General features: G+C 38.6%; 3 protein-coding genes and 1 non-coding gene across 5 annotated transcripts; 1 reads left to right on the top strand and 3 right to left on the bottom strand.

The window, feature by feature from the left end:
* Window positions 1-332: 332 nt before the first annotated feature.
* On the bottom strand, window positions 333-10,021 carry LOC141822269 (vacuolar protein sorting-associated protein 26A-like). Of its 2 annotated transcripts, none has more exons than XM_074709708.1 (12): window positions 9,945-10,021; window positions 8,792-8,839; window positions 7,690-7,764; window positions 7,466-7,540; window positions 7,280-7,352; window positions 6,413-6,457; window positions 4,764-4,875; window positions 3,823-3,889; window positions 2,910-2,954; window positions 2,244-2,299; window positions 1,987-2,162; window positions 333-812 (listed from the first exon to the last, which is right to left on the bottom strand). In XM_074709708.1, exons 2-12 carry the CDS (start codon window positions 8,792-8,794, stop codon window positions 634-636), a joined length of 906 nt encoding a protein of 301 aa, XP_074565809.1. In that variant the 5' UTR covers window positions 8,795-8,839; window positions 9,945-10,021; the 3' UTR covers window positions 333-633. The 2 variants fall into 2 exon arrangements, with proteins under 2 accessions (XP_074565809.1, XP_074565811.1); XM_074709710.1 differs by having other exon boundaries at window positions 8,792-8,833; window positions 9,945-9,984.
* A 74-nt stretch (window positions 10,022-10,095) lies between these two features.
* TRNAK-CUU (transfer RNA lysine (anticodon CUU)) lies at window positions 10,096-10,168 on the top strand. The gene has a single exon. It is a non-coding gene; the product is annotated as a tRNA-Lys (tRNA).
* A 1,199-nt stretch (window positions 10,169-11,367) lies between these two features.
* On the bottom strand, window positions 11,368-12,951 carry LOC141821780 (alpha carbonic anhydrase 7-like). Its single transcript, XM_074709142.1, has 7 exons — window positions 12,710-12,951; window positions 12,407-12,624; window positions 12,212-12,318; window positions 12,034-12,136; window positions 11,775-11,942; window positions 11,631-11,684; window positions 11,368-11,520 (listed from the first exon to the last, which is right to left on the bottom strand). The coding sequence occupies exons 1-7, from the start codon at window positions 12,798-12,800 to the stop codon at window positions 11,443-11,445; spliced, it is 819 nt and encodes a 272-aa protein (XP_074565243.1). The 5' UTR covers window positions 12,801-12,951; the 3' UTR covers window positions 11,368-11,442.
* Window positions 12,952-13,949: 998 nt separating this feature from the next.
* Window positions 13,950-18,471, bottom strand: LOC141822431 (uncharacterized). The gene is made up of 7 exons (XM_074709882.1): window positions 18,220-18,471; window positions 17,408-17,519; window positions 17,154-17,282; window positions 16,277-17,083; window positions 14,932-15,283; window positions 14,301-14,382; window positions 13,950-14,156 (listed from the first exon to the last, which is right to left on the bottom strand). The coding sequence occupies exons 1-7, from the start codon at window positions 18,454-18,456 to the stop codon at window positions 13,950-13,952; spliced, it is 1,926 nt and encodes a 641-aa protein (XP_074565983.1). The 5' UTR covers window positions 18,457-18,471.
* Window positions 18,472-19,556: the final 1,085 nt, after the last annotated feature.

The raw sequence follows: 19,556 nt of genomic DNA, 5'->3' as shown, positions 1-19,556 counted from the left end.
TCACTTCTTTTGGTGTAGTCGACAAGAAATTTCAACATTTTTAATGTATTTCACCTTCAAAAATAATCAATGGGACTAATTGAATTTATCATTTTTTTTATAATATAAGAATTGTAAAAATATCCCTTGAATTTCACTGCCTTTCAATCAAACGTAGTATGGCAAATTTTTGAAGGTTTTAATTGTTCCTGCATCAAACTACTAGCATGTTGATTTTTGAGGGTTTTAATTGTTCCTGCATCAAACCACTATAAAATCAAAGGTCTTCTTTCCTTCTCTTATCACTCAATAATATACAATTCGACATAAAAGTGATCAATAACTTACATCAATTAGCAGAAGAAAAAGCAACAGTTCGCCAGTCATTTTATTATTATTCTAGGCAATTCGCAAACATTCTCTTAGGTTTTCTATGAGCCTCGACACAAATCTGATATGAAATCATAGGATTAGACTAAAGAATACAGTGACGAAAGTGAGAAAGAAATCTTAGAACTCACAAACAAGCAAGGGGGTTCAGTCGTCCCCTTACAAACTTGTGTGTTTTTTGTTCAAGAGAAAGTTATGTCCTTGAGGAAATTTGATCTGCCCTTGTACAAAGCCATCTGTGTGCTTGTCTTGCGATGATGAACTTCAAGGAGTTTCTTGGAGACGGTATATGGTGATCTCTTGCTGCTTGAAATACCGCCGATCTTCCTCGTCCACGAGAACGAGATTCAAAAAGTATTTAACACTGAATTTGTTGTTGATGTTCCGATAGGTAGGTGTCAGCTCATAGGGACTCAGAAACAATCTTATAGGGATTGATTCTCCTGGGACAAAAACAAAGTTAACAGAAGGATGAATTAAGTAGAAATCTGTAATGAATCTAGAAAGTAGCATCTTTTACTACAAAACTAGAAATAACTTTTCAGAATATACAATTGATCGATTGACCGATAAGGTGACTACAAAACGGTGATCTTTGGTTACATCTGATTTCCTTCCCACACCAATGCCACCTCAATAATTGAGGTTATCAAATCATGATCAAGCTTAGGTTTACAATTAAGACCGTTATATCTGCCACATTGGTTGAATAACATCAGAAGAAAAAACATTCCACAAAAGAAGCAAAATTAGGAACAATTAGAGAAGATATTAGGGAACAGACTGGATCCATAACCAGTAATGAGCCATGGCTGATCGAAACTAGTGTGGCAAAATACAATTCGAAATGAAATTTAAGGTCAGCCAAAGAGTTGGACTATAGATCAAGTCAATACGAAAACAATGCTATAAAACTCAGAACTGGGAAGAGACATGTTTGGCCGTGATTGGATAGGTGAGATCAGATAGGAAGTCTGTGCTAAAACTATCACAATACAATCCTCTTGTTTCAAATGTCAGAATTGAGTCATTAATTTTTTAGGCACAATAACTAGCTCAAATGTTTTAAGTACAATTATAAAAGTTTACTCAATTAAACCTATAAACTCCTCTGTATTCTGCTGCAAGTCAACGTGTCACTAACCAAGGATGTCAAGAAAACTTCGTAAGTAGGCAAATTCTGGTATCATATATATAATCTTTCAACTTAAGTTGGCTATCAGGTGTGTTGGATTTACATTGCGAATCTTTAATGAAAGCTTTTTTGTATATGTTACAAAACTTCCATTTGCTGTTTTTCATTAATTTACTATGTGGAATAATAGAACAAGATGTGAAAATATGAATCAAAGAACCGGTTCTCATAGTAAGAAAAGGGAACGATCTATGAACACAAGACTTCACTAGAAGTGGCATGCGTTGAACCAGGTTCCCAGATTTTGATTATAATGTACTTTAATTTCTAAATCCCCTCAACATTTCAAGATTCAAGAAATACAAACACAATTTGTCTTTAAGCTTAGAAAATTTTGAGAAGATGACAAACCTAATCATAACAAAAAGTTTCAGAAAGTAAAAAAAACAGTGTAGCACAAATGTTTTGACAGTCATATATACCTCTAACTGGAGCACCATCCATTAACTCAAATTTTGCAAGTGTTTCTGTCTCAACATAGGTGTTGGGCCCTGAACCAGTTGATTCTCTACGTCTAATCTCCAATTCCATGTTTTTTAATTTTATTCTCACAAGAAGAAAGTAGATTTTCCCAACTATAACATCCTTGAGATGATACCTTCAGCAAAGTTGGCATAAGAAAATGAGATATTGCAAGAACAAGTGATGCAAAATGTTATTTTAATATATATGGACTTACTTGCTTTTGTTGTATTCGAACTCTATGTGTAAACAGTCTTCGATTCCAACTTCCATCTGCAATAATAACCATCACAACTTAAAAATTAAGGCATGCTCACAAACTACTACACTGCCCAGTTCCTAGAAAGACACCTTATGTGTTATAAAAAACAATGAAGTGAAGATTAAAGACAGCAATGACGACTAAACTTCCATCATAAATCATGTGAAGTTGCCCTGATGAAATTGGTATGTGGACCTGGCACCAATATTTGAGTAAACATACTAAAATTGAGGATTTGTGTTTCTTCGGAATGTTTTACTAATGCAATGACTCATCCATTTCAAGGATCCATGACAATTAGGCATTATAGATTGCAAAGTCTTGGCGCTTGTGATTCTGATCTCCTTATATGGGTTAAGGTTATGATGATTGACAAGCATTAAGGAATCATCTTCAGACCCAATTCTTCGGCCAGATAGATTCGTTGGAGCATAATGCTTGTCAGGAAAGGAACATAAAAAGGCAGAGGATTTAGAATCATGTCATGTTAATGTGAAAAATATTGTTTTAAAGTATTAGATATGTATATAGAATCATAGCTTGAGAAAAAAAAACACAGGATATGCTCACAAGCTGTATATAACAGCAAAGGTTATTTAACCATCCATAAGGGAAACAGACCTTGATACTATTGTTAATTGTTGGGGCTGGGGTATAATTGCGAACCTAAAACAAAAGACAAATTGAAAAGAATGAGTCAGAATAAAACAAGAGAAGTATTAAGTTTACCAAAGAGCACTTGCAAGAAAAAGTAGGCATATCTTAACAATATTTTGATATCGATAGCACTAACTTGCACAAAACAAACTGATGTAAAAACAATAGTCATAACAGAAATGAGATTTGTCGGTGCACAAAAATTGGAAAATTTTATTAATTCAAAGAAAAATAAGTCAGAATAGTAACAAAAGCTGCGATAGGACATCAGAAGATGCTCACGCCGAGCTAACTTCACCTGTGAGCTTGGAAGAGAAGTTTACAATATCTAGAAAATTATTTAGATGGAAAACTTGATGCAGTAGAATTTTGAAGAAGATATAACCATGAAATAAGAAGCAAACCTAGAAAGCATGATGACAAGCATAGCTTTGTATAGTCCAAGTGGAGTTTAAAGTATCTAGAAAGTTATTTAGATGGAAACTTAATGCAGTAGAATTTTGAAAAAAATTTAACCATAACCTAAGAAGCAAACCTAGACACAACGACAATAAGAATAGCTCTATATAATACAGGTACTTTGGATTTTGGAATGAGGGCGCAGCATCTTGCTAAAATATTCTAAAATAAAATTCTACTTGTCATCTTGATCATAATTTTTTGGGACACCAGACAGCATGGTAAACAAAGCAGTTACATAACCTATGCTGGAATGTACTTGAAGTTAATCAGTCCCCATCATGCATCTGATGATTTAAATATCAGTTCATTTCCAATATAGCTCTCAATTTTAACAAGGAATTGCCATAAAGTTCCAATTAAGACAAGGTGCATCTATAAACAACCAGATGCTAAAATTGTGATCAAAAGCCTTTACCCAGAAATCTTGGTGCTCCACAATGTTGCTGACATAATTACGACTGATTGTCACTTTCAAAACATACCTGTGAGACAGACGAAAATCAATTTTAGTCATTGATTTAATAAATTGTTTATATTATATACTTCTCACTACAATAGAGACCAACGTGTAATAGGATAAGTTTATCATGCAGTTCAGCCCAATAACTCAAAAAGTGCAAAGGCTCTACAATGAAATTTTTCATTGAATCTTCTCTCATGTGGAGTGAGATAAAGATAAAAGGGCACGCAGAATTCAAACAAGCAAAAGCAATTCCTTGAAGTATATGTGCCCAGGGATTCATCAAGCTTCAGTTATGGACATCTTTGGCTGCTTGTCTCTCCTTTTTTATTATTTTCAAAACCCAGTTGTAAGTGGCTAGAGTCAAATTTTCACTTGAGAAAAAATTGTTTAGCTTTCTTCCTTTGACCAATTCATTATCTAAAACCTAAAAGTTACAGATGAAAAGTGACAAAAACCTAACAGTCTAAGAATGGTTGTCACTTTGTGTTAGGACAAAGAACGGTTGAGGAACATTAAACATAAGCCTTTCTACAGTTCTCATATTCTAGGACAAAAAAGTGATAATACAGAATGAACAGAAGACAATGTCAATCACAATAGAGATAAAATTTCTTAAGGTTGTTTCTTGTTAACAACAAAAGGTGTCTACTAAAATTATGAATGTCTTGTCCGTGCTGTATAATGATTGTCCTAACTATCTAGGGTATGCTACAATGGGTTTTACAAAAAAAATAACTAACTGGCTCCAACATTCAGTACATGTTTGTCCAATTTGATGCAACATTAGTCAGCTAAGACTTTATATACTTTGACACAAGGATAGCATAACAAAAGCTAAATGCACTTGAACAAAAAAGAAAATCAAGGAATCTAAAACAAAATGGCATATGTACCTTAATCGGACATTGATACCATTATATGACTCATAGGGCATCTCAACAGACGAGAACTCAAATGGAAAAGTTTTTCTTTCATAAATTTCACCAGGAACATCCAGCTCACGCACTGCAAACATAAGAAGTTATTAGACTTCTAGTGCACAATTTAGAAAATAAGACCAAATGACCTGCAATATGTAGGTATATCAGTATTCTAAGCCAATTATAGCCAAGCTCATTGTACACATATATACATCAACGAAAAACATCCCAGACTATTACAAATATATGTCATTTCTACCAAGCTAGCGATCTCTGCCTACATCAGACCTTCAGGTTTGTCTCTTCTCCCACTCCAAATATCATCCTTATTGATACCTGTCCTATCATTTAGTTTCTTTGCAAAATTGAAGGCCTACTCTTTAATACAAAGGTATGGTGAATGATGCTCAAAGTTCATGTAGAGAGAGGTGAACACAAGGGATATATATAAAATTTTCTCTCCTGTGCCTTGGTGACAGACATTTCCATTAAAATTTATGTTTACTAGTTCCTATTGAAAGAACAAAATGTGTAGTTTATATATATCTTCGTTGACGTCGGGATATTGAAGATAATTCTGAGCCTGACGGAACTAATAGGCTTCAGCACTCAGCCATAGTTTCAGCCTCAACTGGCCTTTTAATTAGTATATGGAACAAAAGTGCAAACAGAAACAGATAAATTATCATCTTTCTCTATCATTTCTAGGAGTCCCAGAATTTATTGTGTTAATATATTGGAGATATGGCAAACTCTTTCCATCTATCTTCACTATGATATTCACAAATACTAGTCTTTTTTCCCATTGTCTTTTCTTTTGCATGCTGTCTTCCTCCCTATGCATTGATGGCACTTAGAATATGGTTATATTAACAAAAAGGCATAAATTATCTTCTTATACCTGATCGAATTAGTCACATGTGAGTGTGATATTAGATAGTGTGATATTAGATCGGTCGAGTAAATATCATATGCTAGACAAACTCTGTTAATTACCTATCATTATTTATTTTTCTAGTAAGTTAAAGACTTATATGAATGCAAATATCACTAATCTTTTTTATGTGCCTACACAATCTAATCCCCATCAGAAGTTAAACAATTACCTCTGAGTTTAAAAAGAACTAATAGGCCAATGAAATGTTGTGTAGACAGAATCAATTTATTATCCTAAAATTACTATCTAATATCTAGTTAAACAATTTATTATCTTCTTAAACAATTACCTCTGAGTTATAACTCAGTAGGTTCTCATTTGAAACCTAAAATTACAAATAAATGCTAAACTTATCGCCATAACAAATTTCAGGAACAGCTTGTGATCACAGGATGTCAACATATTTGCTAAGAAGCCATAAATGTATGGTCCATTATGTCCTTTTCGCGTGGACATAGCAAGTCTACTAATTCACACTCAATCCCAACACTTCAATTATGCTTTGTGGACCCAAAGCTTAGTTTAAATAAGATGCCTATGATGTGCCTGAGCCAAAGTCATGGAAGCAATTCTAATGCCTAAGAATCTTCTTGCTGAGTTTGCAATATAACTGATATGAAATGGTGAAATCCACTTGAGTATTTTGTAATAGAACTGATACAAGAAAGATGAAATATCCACAAACCTAGAGAGGTAAAGTCATAAAAGTTTCCTCTGTCAAAATATAGCTCTGCAAGAATACAAGAAAAATAAGAAAGCAAAAGGGGCAGTGAAACCAAGGAAATATAGGAAAAGTAAAGTCAAAATTTCTAAATTCCTAGGCTTGACATTTTACTACAATTAAAAGGGATTTTTTTTATGTATGGATTATTAAATCATTTGAAGTTATATAAGTTCAAAGGAATGTCAATCTGAAACTGCAAAGAAGAATGTGCTGCTTTAGACAGAAAAAAATGAAATAATACAAGTAAAATCCCTGCACCATTGCTTACCTAGAGAATGAGGATAAATCAATATAAGCTACACTAAAAATTAAGTCAACCATGATACATAATCCACATTGATTCGAAATTGGACGGATCATCAGCCATTACTAAAAGAATTAATAGCATTTGGGCACAAAAAGCTCTAGATTAGAGAAACAAGTACCAGCTCATTCTCCGTCTCTTGCACATGAAGGCTAAAACAAGCAATGAACTCTCAATGTTTCTAATTATTACAGTTAAATCATTTGATACATTATATCTTAAAAAACTGGTTGTTGCTAATTGCAATAATTGACTTATGAAAAAAATAATATTTTTTTGGGATAGTCAAACTAAATTGGGAGATTAGATGGTCATGCTTCTAATTATAAGAAGCACAAAACATTGTCATTTATACTTCTTTAGATTTGTTATTTGGTATAAAAAAGATGAAGAGAACAGTTATGCCAGAACCAAGCATGTCCTGAAAATCTAACAATTTTCAGCTTGTCATTAAACAACTAAAAAATCACCATTAGATCAACAACCAATCTTCATACATACTGAAAGATAAAAGTGAAACATACCGATCTGACCAAGGAGCTCAATTTTCACACCAGTATGTTCTAGTTTTTTCCCTTGAAGTGGATCTATAGACACCTGCAATGTCATTTCTCTATGATTTGTTCATATATTAGTTACGTGTGATTTTTCATTGTATTATATTTCTCTATATTAAAGAAATAGTAAAATTCCAAATCTATGCAATAAACCTCGCCGACAATATTTTCTAGGCTTTGAAAAAGTGGAACCATTGCAGTCTGTCCATTTTCTTTCTTTACAGAAGCCTGCACAAATGCATTAATAAATAGGAAATTAAAATAACAAACATGCCAAAGCCCTTCCATAACATATTGCAAATCAGTCTCAAATTCATACCACTTGAATGAAAGAAGACATAAGAGAGCATAAATATGAAAACGAATATGCCATTCACCTTCTTTCTGGTTTTGCCATCAACAAATGAAATTGTTATGTGACATGGTGGCTTGAAAGCTCCAATAATATAATTCTGCAATATAAAACACAGATAACAATGTCAGGAATTCAAGTTTAATCCACTTTACTGAATTCAGTAAGAATAAAAAACAAAATTGATGTATAAAAAATTGGATATGCGGGCAATAGATGATCATGTTTCATCAAATGGTGAGTAAATAGCCATGACCATGTATCAGCCAACAAGTCATAATTGAGTTTAACTATATGTTAACCACTTGGGTTGGGTTTGCATAGAAAGTGGCAATACTTTCCTGGTAAGTGAATTGGATCCATGCTGAGATATGCCAGTTAATACACTAATTCTTACTGACTGAATGTGCATGCACCAATACAGACAAGTTGATTTTTCATAAACATAACACTGGAAAACATCCCTCTGCTACCATAGTTACCATATAATGATAATGTATACGAAATCACCAAGCAAACAACCGGTATTGATAGTGAAGATTGAGACAAATAAAAATATTCCAGACTCCAGAAAATGTTGAATCTTGCAAAACAGATTAATCATACTTTGGCGCAGACCCCATCTTTGAAGTAGTCATGAATCACATAATAATTATATGTAGACTAAGGCAACTTCTAATAATTAGCAATAAGTACTTAGCATACTCCTAATAATAATGGAGCTATGATGTAAAAGGTCAAAAGGAGTACTAAATTTGAATTATGAGTCTTTCCCTTATGAAAGATATTCCACAGAGAACACAAGAAATCCATGTTTGGTTATTTAACTTCTTTCATGGTCACCTATGAGATGGTTGTAACTTTTTTGATGATCCAGGTTACTCAATTTTACTTACATATATCCTCACTCAAGATATTGTGCCTCTTGTTATCAGCTTGAGTTCATTCTTGCATAATTAAGCATAACATACTTGTGATGATAGCATCTATTTTCACTCATATATTGATAAGAAAAATTTTCTTCAGCATATATGTATTACAATCAAACCAGACTCTCATCATAACATTATAATGATGTACGCACATTAAGTCTCATAATTTCCAAGATATAAATAGCAAAAACATACCATTCTCAAGACTGACTATAGGTTAACTCCTTGGAAAAGTATCTGCACCTAGAAAATGCAATAAAATGAACCTTAATTTAAAGTAGAAACATAAGCAACTCAACTCGAATCACCAATAGAGCCAGAGATATATTAGCATGAAAACATCAAAAGTTAGGTAATCTTCCAATTTGCAAGGTCACAAAAAATCATATAGTCAAGTAATTGTACAGAGCAAAGGCAATACAATAATAGTAACATTTATTATATTAGACAATTAATATTTTGATAGTTAGGAATTAATTTAATTACTAGTCAATGCTTTGAAGATAGTCTTCATCAAACAATTTCCCTACTAATTTGCATCTATCATAGGAAACCGTAGAATTTATTTCATCCCTCACTTCATTCCCTCAAAGGAAACAGCCGAAGAGTCTCAAATGCATGTTTTTCTCCCTCGTCATAGCTTTCTTCTGCCATATTTCTTTCACTGGCAGTCTCTATTCTTCACAGGAAACAGACCCTTGATCAATTATAAACTTTTCATAACAAAGTATCTAGATATGTCGTCTTCACTTAAAACATTAATAGTTTACATTTCCAGCCTAATACTTGGTCAGTAACGATTAGCAAATAAGACCTAAGTTTCTATGATCTGATAACCAGAAAACTGATCAGTGTGCATGAAGAAAGCAATATGAAAATTCACTAATATTTCTTAAAACACACTTATTGAGAACATGTTGGCATTGCCATAATCATTACAGGATATTCATAGCCATTGCAATCCTCTCATCAAATAGATCTGCTGCAATAAAATCATGCAGACATTCTCTATGCGAGTTGTAACGCTCATCCAATAATTTAGTTTAATTAATAAATTGATTATTAAAAATTACGAAATAACAGGTAACAGGAAACCGATCGACCGCATCGCCGAGAACGCGCACCACCAGGTAACATCAATTTGTATTACTTTCAGTTTAACAATTTAGTCTGGAACAATACCCAAAAAAATCTAATGGGAATGAATCCAAGCAGATCAGTCAGACACGACGAAAAGGGATTTCCGCTTCAACGCGGGGGATCGTTCCGATCGTAGCAGATCAGGAGATGTATCCCGTAATTAGGAGCGACGAAACAGGGAAGTAGCAAGAGGGGGGCGAGAAGTTACCTCGCAGGCGACGGCAGGATCGGCCGGGAAAAGGAACCCAGGGAGCGGCTACTTGTTTCGTCAATCGAGTCGTTAGCAGGGAAGCAGAAGAATAAAAAAGAAGGAAAGTATTTACATGCTACTAAAGATTAAAGAAGCGATAAGATAACAAGCCCGTCTAGCTCAGTTGGTAGAGCGCAAGGCTCTTAACCTTGTGGTCGTGGGTTCGAGCCCCACGGTGGGCGTTCGCCACTATTTTTTTTTTTTGGAAAAAAAGCAAATTAATGAATAAAACAACTTCTTTATTAAATAATAAAAGAAAATTTTAATTATATGTCATTGTCGCATAAAATTTAAATTGCTCTCAATCACTTCAATAATTGTTATGGCCGTAAAGGTTGAACACGATTAGTCGAATCCAACGGAAAAGGTCGAATGCGATGCCTTATGGCCAGAAGCACAGACCGAGCCGAGTCCTTTGAAATTGCCTGGCCGAACCCCCCAGAAACCTCCTTAACTCCAGACGAGCAGACCGAATCGTGATGGGCAAGCCTAAAACTCGGAGACGATTCTCAACTCGATTCCAAGCCCCCCTCCATATGGTTTCACCCCACTGAATCCACCGAATCGAGTCCTCTCACGCCTATACAACAGGTTCGACGTAGCTGATGTCTTCAGAACGGAGCTGCCCTCGCAATGCCCGAATGGACTCGGTCGGCCCGAGCCCTCTCCATGGAAGTTACTCCCCCCCCCCCCCCCCCCTAACGTTTTAAGGGCCCCAATCAGAGCGGACTCTCTTAAGGATAGGTGTCCTCTAGAACCGGATCGAGTCGCCAGCCGAGAGATTCTTCTATTCGATTCGGTTTTGCGCCGACACACATCCGAGTTGAATCGACTCCTAACGGCTCTCCATATCCCTGTTGTAATCCTGAAAAAGACCACTCCCCTATCGTACGGTTGTGAATGTTCTCCTGACACTTCTGTAGCTCATCATGGCAAATCTTTGATATACAACGGAGCACACCTTCTTAAATGTAAGTCAGCGATGGGACGTAAGCGCTGACTATATACCCTTCACTGACACCTTCATAACGACGATGAAACTTAAGTCACATTCTTAATGTGGCCTGACATCTTCAACTTATATAAAAGGTCAGCTTGTTGCTACAGGGAGGTATGAAATCTCAAATCCTTAGCTACTGGTTCTTATTTCCTTTTCTTCCTCATAAAACTGACTTAAGCATCGGAGTTGTCGAGCCAGGACACTCCACGATCTTTGTGTCTACAGGTGTTCTTCCAAACTCCTCATCCCAGACCCTGCTCAGTCCCTTGGGATCCTGGTGCTAAAGAAGACGGTCGAAGCTTCCAGGAATGGATCTCAACATGAACAATATTATAAAACAAAAAAATAGAGTTTGATTCTCAGTTATTTTCGAAAAAAATGTTCAAATGCACAAGCAGAAACCATTAATTGAGAAATCAACGAACTACAAAGATTTGGAGAACATGCTCATGCATATTAATTTGGAAGTGGGCGATAGAAACCGATCATCCGATCATTTATCTGCTGAATCGGCCTCGCATTCCTCTCCGAATCCTGCAAAAGATCATAGAACTAAAACTTTTAAAATCTTGCCGATTTTAAAATTCCGATATGATTCAGAACGAAATTTTTAACAAAATGAATTATTGCAAAGTGTTGCTTACATCATGAACAGCTTGTCTGAGAAGGTCCACTTGCTCCCTTGTCACTGTTCTCACCTGCACAAACACTACTCGTATCATTATTCATTGCATCTACTCGATTCAAATAAAACGCAATTAATCGAGCAGAAATTAGATCCAACGAACCTTCTGAACGATGCTCCAGACCACACCTTCCGTGCAAGGGGGAGTAGTCAAAGACCCTATGTACCTGTAATACTTCCGGCTTCCCCTCTTGATGTGCCTCGGATCCACCATGCCCACCGCTTCCTCTGCTTCATGCTTGTCTGCAATCATCTGGATTTGTCTCGCTATCTGCAAGGGGTTGAATTGTTTTCTCCAAATTTATTTGTGGTTTCGTTGAATTTTAGTGTAAGAAAAATCAATTGGGAGTGGAGAGTAGGACGTTGGAAAGGAAGGGATCATGGCGGCCGATGGTGTAGAGAATGCCGACCACGGCGGTGCTGTTGTCGGCGCTCTGATGAACCATGTGGACTTCCAGAGAGAATCTTCACAAAATGATGTGATTTAAAAAAAAATCAAAAACAAATGATCGAAGGATTGAGAGAAGAAGCAAGGACCACCTGCGTCCGTTGATGGTGTGCTCGGACGGCGAGTGCCAATGCAACTGCTTCAGATCGTAGTCCTTTCCGTCGATCTGCAGAGTCCCGGCGTCGTCTTCCCATTGGAGCTAATCATCCATCGAAACAAGAAAACGATCGATCATCGATCTCGCGAATCAATCGAAGATGGATCGTTCGGCCGATCGTTTCGCTTACCATGATGTCGTGGCCGCGGTTTTTGAGGACGGCGGCGACGGGGCGGTAGGAGCGGCGAAGGCGGCCGAGACGGGGGAGGATCTGCACCCGCCTGTCAGTGAGATCGATGGGCGACTGCATCCGGCCATGGCCGCAGGCGGCCCACTCCTCGTGGATCTCGCCCCAGTGATCCGGCCCGATCTCGCTGCCTCGCTCGTAGCTGAACTCATCCTCGTGATCTGCGAGCTCGCAGCCATCAATGGCGAAGCTTTGTTCTCTCTTTTAAAAGCTGTAACAAGATGGAGGAAGAGCAGTGCTGCTTACCGACTTCTTGAGATGAAGCAAGGGGAGGTTGCAGTTGCAAGAGGAGAAGTAGGGCAGAAACGGCGAAGAGCTTGATGCGATGAGTCGCCATTAATCTGCGATCCTTGAGCTGAAGACGACGAAGAAGAAGACGACTACGGAATTGAAGAATTAAGAACCGGAAGAAAGGTTTTTGAAGGAGATTTGCCGTGTTTTTGAAGGAGATTTGCCGTGTTTCGGGCTAACTGGGATCCTATCGAGGAAGAAAAATATGGATATAAAGTAGAGAGAGAGAGAAAGATTTTTTCTTTATTAATTTTTATTCAACTTTGCATCAAATTCACATGGAAGAACACTACAACACTGTTTACGTACAGTTTTTTATTTTAGTATTTTCCATTCTTTTTTATTTTATAATTGTTATTATCATTTTACTTAAATGAAAAGGTGGCATTATTAGACGAATTACTAGTGTTTTTTGTTAAAAGGAGGGCGAATTAAAAACTGCCTTATAAATTAAATTATTGTCCTTTTACACGCTGAAAGTGGGGCCAACTACTGCGTTGTCACTGAGAATAATTGTTGTTTTATATGACCCAATGGCTCGTACAAGCCAACGAGCATGCAGTTTTGAAATGTCAATTTCTCAACCAACTCCCCAATTTTATTATTTTTCCAAACAACCAACCAGAAGTTTCAAAATTGAACCAATCCGAGCCGCAGAAGCCAAACTGGTCCGGTTCAATCAACAAAACCATTCAAACGTCAGTCCGACTGCAAAAATACTACAATTAACAGTGGAAAAAATGGGAAATCATTTGCTTCAAGAATCTGTTTATCTTGCATAAACAATTTTTTAAAACGAAATATGATCAATCAACCAATCAAGAAATATTCTGCAAAATAGATCGCATCGACCGGTTCAACCACATTTTGAAGTTTGTGTTCTGCGTTTGTAAATAAAAGGGGAAGCCGTTCTCTTCTCATCCTTGCAAATTGCTGATGGAAGAACTTTATTTGAAGTTGCAGAAGAGTGCAGTGATATTTTATTTTTGCACATCACCATGTTCGACCTCAGCATGATGCTGTCTTCTGAGACTAGCTAATCCTGGATCTATCGCTCACCTGAACAATCAATGGGTTAGCAACACAAGATATCAAGAAGCTTCATAATAAGAAGATTCGATGAATAGAAATAGTTTGATTGTGCGTGGAAGAAGATCGACTGACTGAAGCTTTTGGCTTTATGGAAATTGGTCGCCTAGAAGGCGTGACAGGTGAAGCACCCACTCAGAGAACCGATCTGGCCAGTTTTGCGATAGCATGAAACCTTTTTCATTGTCCTTGTTGCTTGGTTGCCTTGACTGGTAGTCATAGCACTTCTCATCTCCTGGGCTTTCTTCTGTGCCAACCCAAGTTTGTTCAGAATTTTCTCCATTGAGGAAGACCTTTTCTTCTCTAGCTTCATCTGCTATGAGATTTAGTTATTTCTAAATGAGCAATGCACTCGATCAAAGTTGAGTGCATTTAAATTTTAGAAATTTCATAGAGAAAAATGGTTTAAATGAAGAAATTTTGCAGAAATAAGATAATTGAGCGAGTTCTAATGCACCTCTAGTTTTCTGATCTCTGCCTCAGCTTTTGCCTTCTGCAAGTTCTCCCATGCTGTGATCTTGGCCTCCTCTCTCTTATACCTATCAAATGTATTGCAAAGTAGAAGATTTGGATGTACACATCACAAAAACAAATCAAGTAACACATTATTTGAAAACCATTTTCAGAAAATCATCAAGCAGGTAACAGTGCAAAGGGAAGAGATTGGTCATCTTCATATGGACAGATTCAAACAATTAAGGTTAGCTTAAGAAGACACATTTCCCAAATTAACCACTGTAATGCAGATTTTTCAGAAAAGTAATCAATGCACAGATTTGTGGTGTGAAGATTATCTGCATCGACATTTAAGTTACACAGACCCAATTTTGCAGAAATGGTGTCATTCTAAGCTATGTTGATCAAGTAGAGCAAGGACTCCATTACCACTGCTCATCTATGTGACCTGGTAAAGGGTCACAGTCTGGTATTAGTCCTTTCATCAGAAACTTAGGTGTCTAAAACCTAAACCCAATCCACGTTCAACAGTACTACTGGTAGAGTTTGATTCAAAACAATTTCCATGTGTAAAATGTTAATGACCCATAGAAAGTAGCAGGGCACATCAGTAAAAAGACAGATGGTATAACCTTGATATAGATTTTGCTGTCTCAGTAACTTCCCAAGTAGTGTTTGCCTCAATAGTCTTCTTCCATTCTGCGATGCTTGCTGACTGCCTATCAGAGCCTTGTGCCAAGTGTTTCCTGGACCACCTGGTTACGGTCACATGATTGTCTACCTGCACATCCCTAACCTCAATCTTTGAGAAGTGGCTCTCTAGCTCCGCAATTGCAGGGGCTGAGGCTGGGGAGGGAGAAGAAGGCCCCTCCTTAGGAGAGGAGAAAGTATTTCCATCTGGACTCATTTGTGTCGCCACATCCTTCCTTAAAGTTGAGATGGAAACCACGGATGCTGCGTCTTTGCTGCCATCAGACTTCTCATCTGTAAAATGATTCAACAATAAGAGTTTAAGGAACTTGGACGGCAGGGTTGGTTCTCATTCCACCAAAAAGGAACAACATAGTTTGCTTAAAGTAGTAAAAGAAATCTAAAATGGTCAACAGAGGAAACAAAATTTCCCTAGGATCGCAATCAACGCCTGTTGTATACACATATGTAAGAATGCACATATGAGTATCCTGTAGCTTATAGTTTGAAAAAGTAATGATGCTGCCCATTCTCAGGGAGCACATCAGGATCATTCAATTACACAGGATTCCAAAAGACCTTATCCATTTCAACCAATCACTCTTATCTTAACAATGATTTTTTAATCTTTCTTTTTGTTGAACATTAGAATTAACATATGTGCTAACACAGACTCCAGATAATAACATAGCAATGACACACAGTAACATGACGAAGCTAACAGAAAGATGCAGTAATAGACAGTTTACAGACAAACTACGTTACATAAGGAAACCAAAACTTGCACTTTTCCCCCAGTTATCAGATACATATTTTCCACATAACTTGTAAGTTTGAATAACTGTTTTTTTATGATGAATTAAGCATGGAAACAAAATAGCGATCAAGTATGACTTGCAACTATACTTACCAAGCAAGCTGTGACTGACAGGGATAGACCATGTACATAATGATCTACTTCAATACTGAGGTATGTTGAATAGCTGTATTTGCTTAATATCCTATGAAATGTATTTAATTACATGCTAATGTCATATTGCTAGATTGAAGTCTAGGATTATTGTGCTTCTAGCAAGAATCAACTAGTACAACAGACAAAAAATGAAAAATTGATCTTTAACGTTGGTGCAATCTAGAACACAATGCTTTCTGTTGTACCAAGAGAACACAGACTTCTACTGCATGTAGCTCAGTTTTCTTGTCAATGATCTTTAGAGTTGATGGTTGCGATAACAGAAATATGTTCAGAAATGGCAATTAATATAATAGTCTAACATGGCATAGTACCCCGAGAGCTAGGAATGGAGGAAGATGACTCAATGGCATTTTCAGACCACCCATGGATGCTAGCAGATCGGAATATGTAAGGATCCCTTATTGTGGAATGAGCTTTTCCACCCATGGCACCACCACCAACACCTACTACTATTCCTCCACTGCAAACACCCCCACTACCCCCTCTTCCTCTATTGCCATTGTGATAAAAATCCTGTTCAGGAATCAAAACTCCAGCCAGGAAGGGCGAGTTTGCTGTAATGCTTCCTGCCCTGCAACTATCAAAGCAAGGGACCAGCGGTGAAGCCAGCGAGTAGCTGCTGCTGAGCCCTAGGCCAGCCTGAGGTTCAAGTGGTCCACTCTTTGACTTGGGACGCCTATAGTGTGAGAGGGACAACGGCGACCTCCCAGCTCCATCAATTGAGGCCGGGCTAAAGATCCATCTCTCGGCATCCTCCCACTTAGAGGGCAGAGTCCTCCCATTGGCAAAAGGCAGGATAACTCTGCTGCCATCACGCCTATAGCTGCTGTGCGCCGGTAAAGGCACTCTCTCGGAGCTCCACCCCTTCTGGTACACAGCCACCCCAACTCCATGCCTGTAGTTAGGAGTCCCCGGGCTTGGTAATATGCCGGATCTGCTCCGAGACGAATCAGCAGAGCTTTTCTTCATCCCTGCTGCTACGCCAATGAAGAACCTCGGGGAAATAACAGATGCATCAGCACCTTGGCCATTGAAGTCGAGCGATACAGGTCGCCGGCGCTGCAGCTTCCTGCTGGTCAAAGCAGACTCTTCGGATATGCATTGTTGGCTCTGGCATTCTGCAAGAACCAGAAATTCACGACTTTACAAATGTGGCTATGGGTTATGGATGGAGGGAGTGGCACTTACCTCTGGGAGGGTGGGGAAAAGAATGCTTTGACGAACCCAAAGATGATGGTTCTTCTCCTTCCTCCTTTACCTCATCGTTCCCTTCTTCATCAACTCTTACTTCTCTTTGCACAAAGTCCTCAGCAGTCACTGCGAGACCGGACAAACGCTCGAGAAATCGATCGATTTCCATTTTAAAGGAGCAGACTAGTGGGGATGGCACGAACCCCAGCTCAGCTAGTGGAAGTGCCAGCAGCAGAAAGAACAGTACGGACCTTTGGAGGGATTCTCCGGCGGTGGAATGCCAACAGGAAAAGGGGAGGGCCTGGTCTCAGGATCTGGATCTGCAGGAGGGCCACCACCGGCGTGCCCAAGTGCTGCCAAAGTCTGTATCAATCACAAAAAGTCGAAAGCGTCTCTGTTAAACACAGAGGAATCCAACCCATGTCGCTACAAGAAACTACAGGAACAGGGTAGATCGATATGCGAAGAGAAGTAAAAAAAAAAAAAAAAAAAACAATATCAATATCTGGACCAAAAAAATCCCTGTTTCATTTCTCTTTTCTGTGTTTTTGTCCTGCCATCTTTCTTTCTTCTTGTTCTTGCTTCGTTTGCTTATATAATGTTCTTGTCCTTGCCTTCCAATATCTTTGCATTGTTTTAGAACATAGTTCTGACAAATTCTCAAACGAATGAATACCTCTCTAATCGCATGGAACAAAGATGCAACTCCGCTCAAGAAGAAACAAACATTTTTTCCGAGGAGGTCCCTGTTGTGCAATCGATCTTAGCTCTTACTTTAAGTGCCCTGGCGATTTCTCTTGCAAGACACATCGTGGGGACCTTCCTCGATCGACGTCCACTTGCTATTTTATTAGTCCTAGAAAACGAACTCGTCGCACTCTGACTTCCTTTCTAAAGTTCCACTGTTTTTCGTCTCAAGAACGCTGCTGGATCGCCACAACAAAGACTGTAACATACCCATCTGAAGCCCACCGCATTTCCCTGCCTGAATAACGCGAAAAATAGCCCCAAACATAGATTTAATAAGGAGAAAAATCGCAGAAAAGGGATTACAGATAGAGACCAAGTCATTGTGGTCGCCGCCATCAGTAACACTCCCACCGGTGGAAGAGAAAACACTGCCGCCGGCTTCGCCGTTGTCTACGTTTCCTCTGGAAGAGCGGTGATCGGATGAGTAGTAGATCGGGGAGTCACGCCTACCGTCTTCGCTCCGCCGTCGCCCCAACCTCGATCTCCGCTTCGCTTTCCTCCCGGCCGCCGCCACCGCCGCGCCCTCCGATCCCAACCCTAATGTCGGCATCCTCGGATCCTCCGCATTCCCCTCGGTTTCCAACGCCGGAGCTGGACCTCGAAGGCAGCGCAGCAACTCCGCCTCACGACTATTAAAATCACCATTTAAATAACGTTTTAGAAACGAAATGCCAAAACTAACACTGCTTGTAACGACAATAACGAACGAGATTAGTCCCTAAGTAAAGGGCATTTTAGTCCGAAGGGAATCTCCCTTGTTTTCGGTGGCGGACGCTTCTGGAGTCGGATCGAATACATTCTCTCCGACAGCATACACGCCAATACTCCCCTCCAACTGATCCATTTATTACTTTACAACTTCCTAGTGGTGAGGAATCGCGAGCTCATTGTAGCGGATCCAAGTTAGAGATTCGAGGTCTTCCGGTCCATGATTAGGACGGAAGCGTGTGACGAGGTAGACGTTGGACCAGGTTAAACTGAGGAGCTACGTTGGGATGTTCCGCGGAGTAGCAGAAGCGTTGCTGTTCTGTGCAGTGCGGGGGCGGGTGGTCACGAGCCGGATTTAATTGGGCTGCATGTGGTTGGGCCCGCTAACCATGTCGTCTTTAAGACAATAATTAATTAAGAATTTTTTCATGGGTAAAGTCTCATTGATAGTAAAGATGTAAAATAGATTAGAGTTTTTTTTTACATTAGCGGTTAGCAAAAATATAATATTTATTTAATAAAAATATCGTAAAGTGTCGTTTTAATTTGTTAAAACAAAATAAAAATAAATAGATAAATAAATCCAAAACAAATTTGTCGGGGAATGAACGGCTTGGATCCTCCCATGTGGCACCTTCTCATAAGAATAGTGGTCACCATCATCCGTCGCTCGCGACTCGCGACGCCGCGTCGAACGATAGCCCTCGCACTCTTTTCGCGTCGAGCTGCCCGCGCTGCCCGATTCATCCACTCTTTTCACGTCGAGCTGCCCGCGCTGCCCCCCATTCATGCACCTGGTATTTTAATCAATCGAATCGTCGGGGTCCATTTTCCTTCCAATAAGCACACCGGTTAGCAGGCAGAGAGCTCGACGACCACGATGAGTCTTCTTCCACAGTTCGATCGCGAGAATGTTGCGGTGAAAGCTTCGGTTTGGTGATT

Source organism: Curcuma longa, chromosome 2 (genome assembly GCF_044706935.1).
Source record: "Curcuma longa cultivar G26 ecotype Majalengka, Jawa Barat chromosome 2, ITB_CL_G26_1.1, whole genome shotgun sequence".
Classification (NCBI taxonomy): domain Eukaryota; kingdom Viridiplantae; phylum Streptophyta; class Magnoliopsida; order Zingiberales; family Zingiberaceae; genus Curcuma; species Curcuma longa.
The sequence above is the reverse complement of the archived record's forward strand: the minus strand, read 5'-3'. Positions and strand labels throughout refer to the sequence as shown.